Raw genomic sequence first — 15832 nt, 5'->3', positions numbered from 1 at the left:
TGATTGCGATATAACGGGTTAAAGACGTGGGAGAAAGCTTAGGGAAAATCCAAGCGCGAGGAATTCAGCAGGCACAGAAATCCCGAATAGTTGAACAAATGAGTGACAAGCTCTCCGTCCATTCAAGCTGCCCTCTCTACCCCGCGCGCGCTGATTAGCGCCCCTCGAGCTGTGGGCAACATGTGGAGGCATCGCTATAGCAACCAGTGGATGTGACATGTGCTACAGACAGCGACTCGAGTCTCGCTGAATATAAGGAGGGGCTCCGTGAAAAAAAAAACCCGGCTTTTCAGGCGCACATGATCATTCAAAGGACAAGACAACCCACTGCAGCTTCTTATAAGTCTTTAGGAAATGTGTCGGGCGATTTGGCTCGCCTTTTTCTCCCGCTCCCGTCTTTATGTTTCAAACTCTCTTTTATTTATTTATTTTTTCAACTCTTCTGTTTAAAAACACTGTGAACAGTGACGGTCTATTGTTGAGGTGGACGCGAACGCGGAGGTGAAAAACTTTTCTTAGCTAGCGGGATTGAGAAAGGAAGCTGCAGTCGCCAAGCCGGACATCTGATGTAGAAAGGCGGAATAGGATCTTGAAAAGCATCCGTCGCGCGCTGTCAGAAAATGGAACAAGGTAACTATCTATCTGGACTTGCACTTGTCTGTATGTCTGATGCACGTGTATAGTGGTCGGGTAAATTAATGTAACGAGGCTGTGAACGCGCCATTAAGCGTCACCTAAAACTTATTGCGCATCCGGATGCATCTGGACTGATAATGAGAGAGTGACACTGTCCTGCAAGACTTGCTACATGGCGGTGCTACAGCATGGCAAATTTCATCGTGCTTCTCATTTTAAACGCTTCTGCTGATAGAAGCGCGTGCATAGTTTGCGATTTTATGGCCAAGATGGTTTGCAGATGTTATGTAATTGATATGGGTCGTGAGTCGATATAGAGTGGTGGTAAGCGCTGTGCAGATGGCACAGATACTAAGCAACATTCGGTTCATTTTTTTTTAGAGGGAGGAATCGGTGTTTAGCTGGTCGTTTGTGGGAAATCGATCGCATTGAAAGCGGTGTTTCGTCTGCATGGGTCTTCGCAAATTGCATATGACTCTGAGCCAAAAATAAATAATAATAAGAAGAAAGATGCCTTAGGTAGCCTAGATGGGTTGATAAATGAAGAAAAACTTCTCTCACAATTTGGGATTATTTACAAGGACTAATAATTATTTTATTTAGCCTATTTCTGATCATTATATTTTTAATAAATGTTCCATAAACGAGCTAAAGAACGAAATGTAGGGCAATAATGTTTTATACTTAGACAAATTGCAGTCATCATAGATTCATTATGCGTATTCTATTCAGATTTAATGTCTGACGTGTTTAATGTAAATATTTTTAAACATGGGCAATGTCTAATCTCTAATTTACATGGAAAGTTAACTTAAGTGAAATGCTAGTGAAATGTAAGATATTTTTAAAGTCATATATTCCCTGATATATACAAATTAATTTTTGATTATTTTTCCAATAGGATTCGACATTCATGCTGCAATTTAGACGATCTTCTTATAAATAGTGAAACAGAAATATTTTTCTCACTTAATACAAATTATAGTCTAGTTTTTTTAAAGAGTTTTAAAAATGATAATAGAACTTGTATTTCAAAACACAATGACTGTAAAACTGCTTTTCATTTGTCCAATACAGTGTGCATGATGTGTATGTTATTTTTTAAATTGATTTAGTTTCAACATATTTTAAAGATATAGAGCTGAGATTTGAGTGGATGAATGATTTTAAGGTTGAGAGATTAATGTGTGTAAAAGTTAAAGGATATCTGGGCGGCCCTTGTCTCAACCTTTCACCCATCACAGTCTCCTCCACCCAACCCTTTCCTTAATGTTTAAATCAGCCAGAGCATCCCAAATCCATCTCCATTTTATCCATCCTCAAATATACAAATCCTCCTGTTAATTTTTGAGAGCAAAAAATATATATATATATATATATATATATATATATATATATGTATAAAAAAAAAGTCCATACGTATAGATTGCTTAAAAAAGTAAAAAATAAAATAAAAAAATCTGTAGGTGCAATTTTTCTGGCCGTACGTTGGGCAGTGGCCTTTGTGTTAGGTGCTCATTTTTATTTTTATTTTTTATTTATTAGAATAGTAATTCTGGATTCAAGTGTTATTTTGTATTGGCATTGATTCACTGCTTTACAAATGTTGTTATTTTATCGCTTAATAATAAAGAGAAACATTAAGATTAAAATTTTGTCAGTTTGGTAAAGTTTCAGTCAAGAGATTGATTAGCTGAATCTGTGGATAAGCAATATCCGATGACCCTGGAAACACACCCATTAATTCAGGAACACATTTCACCCTGTAACATTTTTCTTCTTTTTGTTTGCAATGTCTTGTTTTTCCTTGGTTTTTTTTGTTTTGTTTTGTTTTTTTTTTTTTTTATGTTTATCTATATTATATTATATATTATCATTTTCAACTCCAACAGTTTTTTTTTCATATTTCTCATTTAGATTAAAAAAATATATCTATTTTTTTCTTTTTATTATATATATTTAAATGAAACATATTTTCACTGGAACACATTTAGGTAGAGAGACTTATACGCCCAGAATTCCTTGTATTTTTAGTTCAAATAAGGTACTTTTTTAAGAGAAAGCTTGATTTGAACCTGTCTGTCTGTTTTTCAGTAGACTCCTGTGAATCAGAAATTTGCAAGTCCAATTTTATTCCCTACAGAAGTACAAAACCATAAAAGCATAAAGGATTCTGTCTCTCCCCCCCTTTCTTTCTTTTTTCCCCCTGTCTCTTTTTTCCTAATTTTATTATTTTTTTTTTCTGCTTTTACGTAAAGTGTATCTTTGCGGGTTTTCTATTATGAGACCAGATGTGTTGCAGGAAGAGAAGATTTGACATTATTTCAGTTGAAATAATCAGCAGATTTTTCTTCAAAAGAGATTTCCACATTACAACATACCATGTTGAGTCTGCTTTGCATTTTTTCTGTCCTCATATTAAGAGAAGTTATGTCGTTGACAGGTTATTTTTCTAATAATTCCTCAATGACATTGATTTTTTTTTCTATTATTTTTTGTTTTCAGTTATATTGATTAATTGTATATACCAACATAATATATTTAGACCATGATAAACATTTTTGCTAAGTAACTACTTTGTACATATGATAAAAAAGAATTGTCAACTGTGCTTTGGCATAGGGGTTTCATATTTATTTAGTATATATAAAATAAATATGAAACCCCTATGCCAAAGCACAGTTGACAATTCTTTTTTTCAATTGTCAGTATATATATATATATATATATATATATATATATACTGCACAAATATACTTTAGGATTCATTTTGGTAGTCGTCATAAATTTCATATACACTGTAACTTACATTTAACTAAACTACCTCAGGACAACATTTTTGTTTTCTCTTTAACATCTTCTCCTTTTTTGATCCATTTTCCAGTCCATTGCTCAACTGCCTAATGCATGTATTCTATTTAGTTATAATTAATTGCGGACATTATTTAGCCAAGCACAATTTTCTTTTCAGAGTCAGCTTTTCATGTTAGAGATCTTTTCATGTAATTCGATTGAGAGCGCTAAGCCTATAGAGGGATGGAGGGAAGGAGAGAGGGGGGCTTCTATTCCAGCTGAATGCGCCCTCCTCTCTACACACTCTCCATGCAACGTTTGATGGGTGGAAAGCAAACCATTTCTGCACCAACAAAAGCTCACAATCACAAAAAGTAGAAACTAATCCTTGGAAACTACTAAACCTCACATTTAGGTGCTAATATTTTCAGCAATGTGTAGCCAGTGTATGGGGGATTTCAGTACGTGATTGAATGGAGTGGCATATGTAATTAGAGCTTGAATTAAATATGTTGTGCTTCATGAATTTGCATCCTGTTATAAAAGTTGTAGTAGTCCTAAATGTTGTTTAATGCCTTAAGAAAAACAATACATCAATAACAAATATGAAGTAAATTATCAGTATTCAGGAAACAGAAAATAGTCATTGTTTCTAAAATATTTTTAGAAAAATCAATCATGGGATGGCAGCTCACATGGCTTATAGTTTTGTGATCAGTCGGTTGGTATGATAGCACTGAATGCGAATAGAGGCAGCTAAAAAAAAATCTGAACCCCATTCTAAAGGCCTCAGTCTATTCAGCCTCACAAGGCATTTGGAAACAATACGCTGCCAATCCCCCAGCAGCTTAGCCCCGGCTGTCAGCCCTCCCCCCGAGGGGCTAACAAGCCTGACAACCCCCTCTACAGTGGAACGTTAGCGGGGCCCGGACCTTTTAGGTACTCCCCCTCAGCTTAGCCCCTCTCCCATTTTATTAACTTGGAGGTCTGAGCCAATTCTCCCATCCCGACCAAACCCAAGACTTGGAGGCTAATTAGCAACAAGCTGGTACAGTGAGGACCAACCCTAATTGCTCTGTGGTGGTATGCTTTAACTTGCCAAGGCAAGAGTGGTGCAGGCCTTCACTTCCCAAGTGTGGGCTTGAGTTGTTTGTACGTCAATGTGTACAACAAGTAATACTTAAAAGCAATAAGCGTCTTGCCATCTAATTTAAAGTACCATATCAAAACACCAATTGGACACTCTTATCCTGTGACAGTATACAGTAAAAACATTTTTAAAGACAATTTTTCAACATAACAATTTAAAGTTAAGTTTTCTGTTTAAATATTTTTTAAAATGTAATTTATTCATGCGATGGGAAAGCTGAATCTCCAGTTTTCAGCCTCACATGATCATTCAGAAATCATTCTAATATGCTGATTTGGTGCTCAAGAATTTTTTTTATCTTTATTGTTGAAAACAGTTGCAATGCTTAATATTTTTAATCCACGATGTTTACCAGGGTTTCTCTCTCTTGTCTGTTCTAATTTCAGAGGGGCAAACTGAACCACATCCCCCTGGTCAAACACAGTCGAGTGGAGCCAGGCAACTTTTTGATTCTGGTGGTGGTCTCCATGGTTTTTATTGTCATGGTGTTGGGGATGTCAGGGACTCTGTACTGCTTGCGCCACCGCTCCCACCATAAACTGAAGGAGAAGCTCACTGGTTTGGGAAATGACACAGGCCACGATGCCACGGCAGCCTATCAGGTAGGAGCTGGCCAATTACTTCAGCCAATCATGTTTTCTCTGACATTCATCGGTACATATTAACACGAATAAGCATTCCTGTTTTTAAGATAAACTAAGCAAGTTGTCCTCGACCAAAGTTATTTCCACATCCAATCCAGAAAACCAACCCTTCCAGAGTAACATTGTCCATATTTGCGATCATCACCAGGTGTAATGAAGGTTGTTAATTGTTCCCAAAATTATTGTAGTTCATTAACAAAAAGACAATGGAGTTCATTTAAAGCTTTTTTTCCTTAATTGTGACCCATTGGAGCAGGCGCAGATGTTCTTGCACGACAGCGGTGTTTAATATGAATCCTAATTGAGGCAGAGCCCTTTTTAGCAGGGAAATGAGTTTGTTGTCTGACCTTTCTTTCACGGCTCCTGGAGGGAGGGCTTGCGGTGAAGGCTTATTGATTTTGTGTTGGGCTCAGCTGTACTCATTGAGACTGGATCGCAGGGTGCAAGCGCTTGGCTTCCTCCCCCGCCTTCAATATTTAATAAACCTCTCACACTTGGTCGAGAAGTCCCTTCCATAAATGTTGGCCCTATCAGTGTGGCAAAATAACTTGTGTTTCTTAATATTATTATGATGCAGTCACACATTATGTCCTGTGACTCCTTTGCTTTGTTTTCATTTCAGCTTTTAATTACTTTGTATTGATTTCAATTTGTGTGTTATGTTGTCGTGTCGTAGTATATTGAGAGTGCTTTCAGCCCTTTAGATCTGCCAGGTTTTTTTTTTTTTTTTTGTAAGCGCATAAGATTAAAGGCATAGACACGGCTCATACTGTGTTGTTGTAAGGGATTTCCCAACTGCTGTAGCTGGATTGAATGCAGTCTTGTGCACAGGGACTCTTACAGTGAAACATGCAATTAGAATCAGTTCTGCCGCAATGATTCTGTAGCAGATCAAAGCACACACACACACCACCATCACCACTGCCACCCACCTACTCACACACACACACACACACACACACACACACACTTTCCTAAACACTTGCATATTCACAATTGTTTGTTCTCCCTGTTAATACCGTATTATTCAATAAGTTTCTTAAAATGTTAATCTGAATCTTGCCTATAACATTATTGCCAAAATGTGTTATGAGATCAACTGTAGTTTTCAGTGCTTTCAGTATACAGTTTTGTTTTTTACTTTAAGTTACAGTAAGTGATAAAAAAAAAGAATTAGATTAAAGGATCAAATACTTTTTTATGGAGTTATAAATCAAATATATTTTGCTTTTGCTAATTGTTTTTGTAGTTTTATTCTTCTCTTTTGCTCTTTGTAAATCACGTTAGATAAATACGGTTGCTAAATTATTAAATGCAAATGTAATTAATTTTGCTTGGTTGACTGATTAAGAGAAGCAAATGTATGCATTGATTTGTGCTGTCTGAAATGAACATGATTTATCAGGAAGTGGGCACTGTTTTAACAGTTTGCACATGTTTTTTCAGTTTTTCATTTTGAGTCAGATTGACTCATGGTAGACATGATCAGATCAGATATTAATGTTAAGGGTGAACTCCATCCTCTAGTCTGTGGCTCGTTTTAGAGCTCTGTGGCCTCTGTTTAGCCCCCACCACCTGAAAGGGAGGGAGAAACCTTCCCTCCTGCTTTCTCTCACTGGGGAGCTCCATTAGTGAGACACACTAAACTTCCACCTCCAACCCCCACACTCCCTCACTGACCCTGCTGTCAGCCTCACTCTGCTGTCTTTCTTTTTTATATATGTGACCCTGGATCACAAAACCAGTCTTATGTTGCACGGGTATATTTGTGGCAATAGCCAACAAAACATTGTATGGGTCAAAATTATAGATTTTACTTTTATGCCAAAAATCATTAGGATATTAAGTAAAGATCATGTTCCATGAAGGTATTTTGTAAATTTCCCACCTTAAATATATAAAACATTTATTTTTGTGAATGGATGCAGCACAATCGCCAATAGAAATGGACAACTTTAAAGGCGATTTTCTCAATATTTCGATTTTTCTGTACCCTCAGATTCCAGATTTTCAAATAGTTGTATCTCGGCCAAATATTGCCCTATCCTAACAAACCATACATCAATGGAAAGAGTATGTATTCAGCTTTCAGATGATGTCTAAATCTCAATTTTAAAAAAATTACACATAAGACTGGTTTTGTGGTCCAGGGTCACATATATATCTGAGTGCTTTTTTAACTGTTGGACATTTGATGGGGTCATCCTGTTGCAACTGCTTCAGAAAGTAATTGTCTGTGCCTGTTTAACCTTTGAGTAAATAAAATGGAAGTTAAGCACTTCTGGAGTAGAAATAATCACAATCAGGCACAATGAGCAGAAGGTTTTTCACTCAATAAAATTAGAGCTTTTGACTGCTTTTAAAATTGCTTTAAAATTTTACAAAATGCTGTTGTTTTATACAAAACCTATATGGTAATTGCCTGACAAATGCCTGAAAGCTTTCTTGTAAATTGTTTTAAACATTGTAAGGAGCTTGTAGTCAAAATAGTTTTTTTTTTAACGGTGTTGAAAGCTATGTTAGTCATTTCAATAACTTCCAGAACTGACTTAGAACTGACTTCCCGTTTTAAAATCCATCCCCCTGAAGATCAATCCTGATTTCACCTAGACAAATTCATAAAATGACTGACAGACAGAGAGCTCAAAAGTCTTCCGATTGACTAAACAATAGCATCCCACAACCAAATTCATTCTTTCTTTAACAGACATTATATCTCTCCTATTTCAGTGAAATCTGTCAGGTAGTACAGACATTTTCTGAAAGCTGTTCCATATATAATTGCTTGCAGCAATTATATGTTGAGCCAGGTTAGAAGGGATATAATGACACATCTGTGAGAGAGTTCAGCTTTTACATTGAAGCATTCATCTGATATCCTCGTAGAGTCGCTGATCCTTTGGAAGGTGGTTTAGAAAATCTGCTTCTTTGTTTGATTTCAATGAAGTGACAAATGGTAGATAATAGCTTGGAGTTATAATTCCAGAATGACGTGAGTGACTGATATGTAGCTGTTAAGGGGAAAGGGAAGACCTGTGTATATAGAAGTGTTTGCTGGTTGGTTGACATATACAGTAGCTATATCCCGAGACAGAGAGAGCAAGCTGGATATTCAATTCAATTTTACTGGTTTTGTAAATAGATTGCTAATTTGTTGCTTTTGATAGCATTTTATGAACAATTTACCAACACATTTATACAAGGTATGACTTGTCACAAACTGTCATATTGTAAGCAAATCTTATGCTTGATTATGGTTTTTATATATATATATATATATATATATATATATATATATATATATATATATATATATATATATATATATATATATATACATTGGTGAGTTGAAGCTGATAGATTCCATCTTGTAGAGCAGACAGTGACGTAATATATTGTTGGCTGTATCTTGAACCCACTCTGAGATGCAAAGTGGAGATAAATGAAATTTGATCCAGAGTCCTGATGCAGTATCAGTGTGTTTTTGAATGATTTTCCTATATATATATTAGGGGTGTAACGATTCGTTTTAACAACGATTCGATTCGTATCGCGATCCGTGGTTGTCGATATGATTCAAGGACGATATTGGTTCATTTAGAATGATACGATCCGAAACGATTCAGTGACTTAAAATCGATTCAGTGATTTTTTAGCCAAAAAATTTTGTAAGGGAATCAGGTATCAATTAATTATGATAAACAAACAAGTAAACAACAATTAATGTCAAATGCATTTACATTTTATTTGAATAAAGTAGGACTGCACGATTATGACAAAAATCATAATTGTCGATTATTCCCTTGAAATTGTAATTGCGATTATTAATTACGATTATCACAACATTGAATGATGTTTTGAATAGTTTGGCCATAGGACCCACACTTCCCCATGGTCATCAAGCCGCGACCCACCTTTTTAGGAATTATATAGGCCTATTATAATACATTTGTTTACACAAAAATTGTTGACACACAAGTTCTGTCCCCGTTTACTTAACATACAAAAAAAAAAGTAAGAATATGACAAATACTGATAAACAGTAGGCACTGCGAGGTTAAGCTATTAAATAGCAGTCCCAAACTAGTTTTTGTTAATACAATCTTGGTATGAGCCACCACAGTCATATAAAAATATACAAAATAACCAGTAAGTGGCATTTTGTTATGGAAACAAACAACAATTAGGCTACCATGGTGATACACAATACTTAGAAGAACTGGTACAGAAACATGGAAACTGCTCCTGATAAATAGCAACACACTTGACGTACCAATAACGTAATTTATTGGTATTTTACTTTTATTTCGTAACTTACTAATTTACGACATTGCATGCTCGTATTTCTTTTGCACTTTAGTGAAGTGATACAGCGCGCGCCGGCGCATTTGCGCTGCAATTGAAGAGTGCGCGCTACTGCAGTATAGCGACTGAGAGGACAGGACAGGAAAGTCCATTTTTCTGAGGTGAGAGACTTTGCGCTGCTTGTTGTCTTTGCGAGTAACATTTAACGCCTTTATCATTAAAAGTGCTAAGAAAAAACATCCATATAAAGTCTGACGTGCTTAAATCCAATGCGTTATTTCCTAGTATCGATACAATCAGTTCATTACCTTTTAAAACGATGTTAGATCGATATATGTCGTCCGGAAGGCCAACTTGCCGAGCACAGATCGATGCAGTTGGATCATAGGAATATAAATCGATTCATCGATGTAGTTGATGAATCGTGACACCCCAATATATATATATAACCATTATAAAATGATATGCATAATAACCAGTGCTTTGATGCTGCACTTTGTGTGATTGTTCATTTTACTCTTTAGAAGAGCTTTATGAGTTGCCCTAGATAATGTCTTCACAGATAAGACAAATTTTTGTCCACTTTTTCGATAGGATCTCTGTCGCCAGCGCATGGCGGTGCAGACATCAGAGCGTGGAGAGCGATCAGAAGTGTTCCACCCATCACACACGTCACGCATTAACAGCGTGTCCTCACAGTTCAGTGACGGGCCGATGCAGAGTCCCTCCGCCCGCAGCAGCACATCCTCCTGGAGTGAAGAGCCCACCCAAACCAACATGGACATCTCCACTGGACACATGATACTGGTAAACAGTTTAATATATGCACGTGAAAACAGGACACAGTCATTTAAGCATTAGACTATTAAACATAATATCTTATACTCTTGACACTCTTTGTACAGAGCCTGTGTCATTGCAGTCATAGTCAGGATGAGCATAAATACACTCCAAACATGTGCTTCTCCTTCGGTCTCTTTCCTTTTTTTTCCTTCACCTTTGTCTCACATCAGTCTCATATTTTATATTTGTGGATTTGTTTTGGCTCTGAAAGGAACTGCAGGGCCCCATGGTCTCTGGCTTTTCTGACACAATGGATTGTTTTAATTTCGTCCCAACTTTTGTTTTATTCATCTCAGCACAGCTTCGACAGGAAAGACTGATAGGTGCCTGGTAGCGTTGTGTTCATTACCGAGCAGAGAATCTATCATACATCCAACAGTGGAGCAAAAGACAGCCACTGAGTTGATTGATTTAGCGTATTGTGTTTTGCTGTAATGGATGGCCCTTATTGAGATGAAGTGGTTTTTTTCAACAGCTAATAAAACTATGTGCATTGTTTGGCAGAGATGCATTTGCTAAAGTGTACACCTACAAAGCTATTGTTCAAACATTCAGAAGTTTGAAAAGTGCTGTGGTAATTATTTAATTGATTCTTTAGTTGGTTTGAATTAATTTGGACCATGTCGTCTTCACAGACACGTGGCAGTTTACTTTCATAGGCTTTTAGATAACCATAGGTGTTCGAGACAATTCGATTTTTAGGTTTTTAAGAAACGATTTATGCACAGTCACACTGCCAATATTATGGTGTATAAATGCACATTGCACTCTGAACAGTGAAAAAATGCTTAAAAATGCAGTGATCGACTGATATATTGCAGATATTTTGCATTTTTTAATTATCGCCATCAGCCAATACCTTTTTCTTTTTGTCATTTAAGTGAAATGTGTCTTTTATTTTGACAGCGCAATGACTTTTAATTTTTTTTTTTTTTTTTTTTTTTTTTATAAAGCATTGGACTTATGGACCTCAAGAAGTTCGGAAAGATATGATGGAGCTAGTCCATTTAGGCTCTTAAAGGCATAGACTAGCATTTTAAAATCAACTCTATCTCGAATGGTCAACCAGCCCAGGGAGGCCAAAACAGGAGAGATATGATCATATTTACGGGTCCCTGTCAAAAGTCTGGCTGCAGCATTTTGTACCGCTTGCAGCCGACGTAAAGATGCTTGGGAGACACCAATGTATAATGAATTACAATAATCAAGTCTTGAAAACACAAAAGCATGGATCAACATCTCTAAATCTTTTTTAGTTAGAAATGGCTTCACCTTTGCCACGAGCCTTAAATGAAAGAAAGCAGATTTCACCACTGAGTTTATCTGTTTTTCAAACTTTGAGGAATCCAACATTACCCCAAGATCTTTTACCACTGGTGTACAATAGGGCTACAGTTCTCCTAAAATAGGAAGATCACTCAAGGCAGGACCTCCAAACCAGACAAGCTCAGTTTTGCTTTCATTTAAGTGTAAACAATTATTTGACAACCAAGATTGTACCTCCTGTAAGCAGACTTTAAGGGAATCCAATGATGATTTAAGGTTTTTACTCATAGGCAAATAAATTTGCGTATCATCTGCAAAAAAGTGAAAGGAGATACCATACTTGCGAAAAATAGACCCTAGTGGTAGCATGTATAGGGCAAATAACATTGACGCAAGAATGGATCCCTGCGGAACACCAGTAATTTGACAGTGCAGAGAACACCCATGCCTGAGGACAGACACGCGGGGAGTCTTTGTTAGTTTCATTAGTAATAGATTATTAGACAGAAATGTAAAACAAAGAAAGTAAGTAGAATATGAAAAAATGCATTTATATAATTTAAACAAGTCTTTAAATAGCTTACAAAAATTGTATATTTAGTGATTACTTCCTTTTTAGTAATGTTGTTAAATATTTATTTTTTGTAAAAAAAAAAAAAATCAGAATCAAGAAGTTCCTATTTAAAGTTAAAATCAGTTTATTTTACGTACAGGTTCAACATTCAAATTATTTTTCAGATTAATTTATTTTCAAATGTATTTTTAATTTAATAAATATTATGTAAAATAAATACATTTTTAACTGCCATGTGTTATTTACTATCTTTATTTAATTAAATAGTATGATTCTATATCAGCTTTTCATCGACCATCAGCCACCCTGCTCTCTAAGATATCGTCATCATCCATGAAAAAAATGTCCATATTGGTTGATGTGCTACAGAAAATCTCAAAATAACAAACTGACTGCAATACTAGCTAGTGCAATGTATCAGAGGTTACCGCTTGTACACTGTCCATCTCTCAATGGGTGCAATCAAAGACGGGTTATGAAATAACTATTCTAATAGCGTAATCTCTCAGTATGTCAGGTTGCTATAAGGCATCTTTTTCATCCCTCCTCAGGTAAGACCAAAACAAGAGAATGCATTCTCCACTGCCCAGCTTCATATAGCGCTGCTCAGCATTATAATGGCCCCCTGTTCTGCCGTCATACTTTGACTGACAATCCCACTGCTTTGTTTTTTTGTTTTGTTTTAATATATGCTGTGTATTTGGTTTCCATCTACTAGCATGCTGTACAATAAGGTCTATTCAATCTATAAAACTGCTTTTTGTCTTACACGGTCTTTACATAGTTTTCATCACATGAAAAGACATTAATACATTTAAATACATTATTACAGATATTGTTTCTGTACATAAAATGGGTACGTTTTTATATGCATACAATGTGAGGCTCTTATCATATATTATGACACATCATTGGTGTAAGAGTCTGAGATTTAGCCCAGATATCTGACCTTTTTATTATATAAAAATTATAGTTGCTGCAAGATCATGAAGAACTAATTCAGAACCTCGGACAGCGCCATAGTTCACTGCTGTTTCTCCACTTCACTGTGTGTTTATTATTCATACGTGAAACATGCACATAGTGAAAGATGATGGGGGAGAGATACACAGGTTTTGTCTGATTTCTGGGAGGAAGAGCAACACATATTTGGTGTGTGTGTGTGGGGGTGTGTGTAGTTGTGTGTGTGAAAGCTAGTAATAAACTGCAGTGTATTGACATTCCTTAAAGAAGAGATGGACTGTTTTTTTCTGTGTGAAAGGAGAGAAAATGGTTTGCTGTCTGTCAGGGAGAAGTACCTCAGTGACTAAATGGTTGGCTAGTTGCCAAATCCCTCTATCTCTGATTAAATCATGCATCATCTTGCTAATAGAGGTGGTATTAGAGAAGGCAAATAGAGAGAGTTACTGTTACATATGGTCACAGAAACACACACACATAGGGCAGATGCTCCATCAACCATCTGTAACTTAAGAAAAACTAAGGGGAAAAAATGAAAACCTTTTGTCTAGCAGGTCAGATATACAGTATGTTCGAGAAGAGCAAATTGTCCTCATAACAGCCATATGTGACCACAAACAGTTGGCGTTCATCCGCTCACGGCACTCAGGAACTGGAGAAGTAAACTGATTGCTGGGTAATTTGTTTCTCTTGTGATATGTTGCTTGAAGGATGAGAACATTTTGAGTGCAGTTGCCTCTCATGGTTTATGCTGGTAATATGGCAGTGGTTTTATGGAAATGTGCTTTGCTTTTAGATGCCAATAGAGATCATGACTTAGAATGTTTATTGTGTGGGGGATTATTTATTTTATTATTTCCATGTATTTACGCTACTGTTCAAAAGTTTGTGGTCAGTAAGGTGGTGTAACTAGTTTTTGTCAATTGGAGTAACCAGTATTTTTCATAAAAATATAATTATATACAGGAAAATTAATGTGGAATAAAATGTAATAATCTAGTTTAGTGTAATAACATGGTTTTTAACAATTTTTCATAATTTGTCAAAGATTTAGAAAACAGAGGTGTTGCAAAAGATGTTGCAAAAACACATTAAAAATTACATTTAGAAATTACATTTAAAATTAAAAATTACAGTTAAAATTGTATTTTACTCTAATAAAATCTATTTCCGTGTGATATATTTAAATGAAGTATTTATTTCTGTATGTACCCTTGCATGTTATCTAGGTGGATAAAATGTTTAATATTTCTCATTCTTTGGCAGTTACACCATTTGACACATTCAGGTACATGCAGTCTTAACTTTCATAAAAATTGCAAATGTCATTTTTAATTCAAATCAACATGAATACACTATGTACATTTTAGCGTACCTGATTCATGCTTTTAAAACAAGTTTTTACAAGATTTTTGAATTTCTCATCTTGACAAACCTTATTTGTCACTGACCCAAATACGAGACAGAGGCAGACACAGGATTACTTCAACAACAAAACGATAGTGATGCCTCTGAGAATTACAAGATGTTTTGAAGTGCCAAGTTGTGGAAAAACACATTATTTACATTGCCTTCCTTGTGATCCTAACATTAAGAAAGTGTGGATGAACTTTATTTTAGCGAAGTTCCAGTCAGATCACGTCAGTAAGACACCGGCTTTTCAGAGAGACTGAAAATAAATGATGATGCAGTGCCGGCTACATTGGATCCTACAGTAATGTCACAACACACAAGCGTGAGTGTTTTTACCATGTGTCACTATTGCTTTGTCTAATACAGATCGCTTGATATGTATTGAGTATTTATACTGTAGCGCCGCAGTCAAACCGAATACTTGTGATTTGCTGTTCTTTCCTTTGCTTCGGCATTTATGGGCTTAATGCATTGGATTATCGGATACAGAAGAAAGCACATGGAAAACAACAGGTTACTATCGTAACCCCGGTTCTCTGAAACATCGAGTGGAGAGATCCACCTATGGGAAGGGCATCCGTACCTGGCCTCTGCAGAAGCATCCAATTGCACCAAGTCTGGCAAGACAGACAGAAGCACGCAGCTAATGCCAGGTAAGGTCCATCCCCCTTACCTGAGTGCATATAACGCCTGCAAGTGCTGCTATTCTCCAGTAAGTATATTCGCTTCTCGTGCGGCAAGCGGGGCAAAGCTGGTGGATCTCTCCACTCGATGTTTCAGAGAACCGGGGTTACGATAGTTACCTATTGTTCTCTTTCATCATCTTGTGTTCGAGATCCACCTATGGGAGAGACATGGACAGCTCCCGATTGCCCAGTACACTCACAGTGAGGTTCTGTAAGCCAGAGAAGGACGGTCACCCCAGGGAGGTGGTGCCTGACACGTCCCATAATCATGAACCTGCGATCCTAATGCATACACATACCTGCTGTGCACTTGCAGGACATGAAACATGTATGTGGCACACACACAATAACAACCCCAGCAACACCCAGGAAGGAATGTATATGCATGCTTGGTGACAGGAATGTGCATGGCCTGCCGGCTCATTCACCCCCTATTCTTTACGTCCAATAGGGTTGCAGTGAGGGGCTAAGAAGACCGTACCCCTAAAACAGAATGTGCTACCGAGATTCTGGTGACATCCAGCCGGTAATAACGCACAAAGGTATGAGGAGAAGCCCAAAT

General features: G+C 36.6%; 1 protein-coding gene across 1 annotated transcript in view; it reads left to right on the top strand.

The window, feature by feature from the left end:
* The window catches only part of LOC308679579 (receptor-type tyrosine-protein phosphatase N2-like), a 106286-nt gene that overhangs the window by 63752 nt on the left and 26702 nt on the right, over window positions 1–15832 (top strand). Inside the window, exons 3-4 of the mRNA XM_081347105.1 lie at window positions 4966–5181; window positions 10123–10335. Of these exons, the coding sequence (XP_081203231.1) occupies window positions 5047–5181; window positions 10123–10335 (348 nt within the window). The 5' untranslated portion in view covers window positions 4966–5046. The remainder of the gene's footprint in view (window positions 1–4965; window positions 5182–10122; window positions 10336–15832) is intronic.

The sequence above is a fragment of the Scardinius erythrophthalmus genome, assembly GCF_964197995.2.
Source record: "Scardinius erythrophthalmus genome assembly, chromosome: 2".
Lineage (NCBI taxonomy): Eukaryota > Metazoa > Chordata > Actinopteri > Cypriniformes > Leuciscidae > Scardinius > Scardinius erythrophthalmus.
This window is presented reverse-complemented; position numbering and strand designations above follow the sequence as displayed.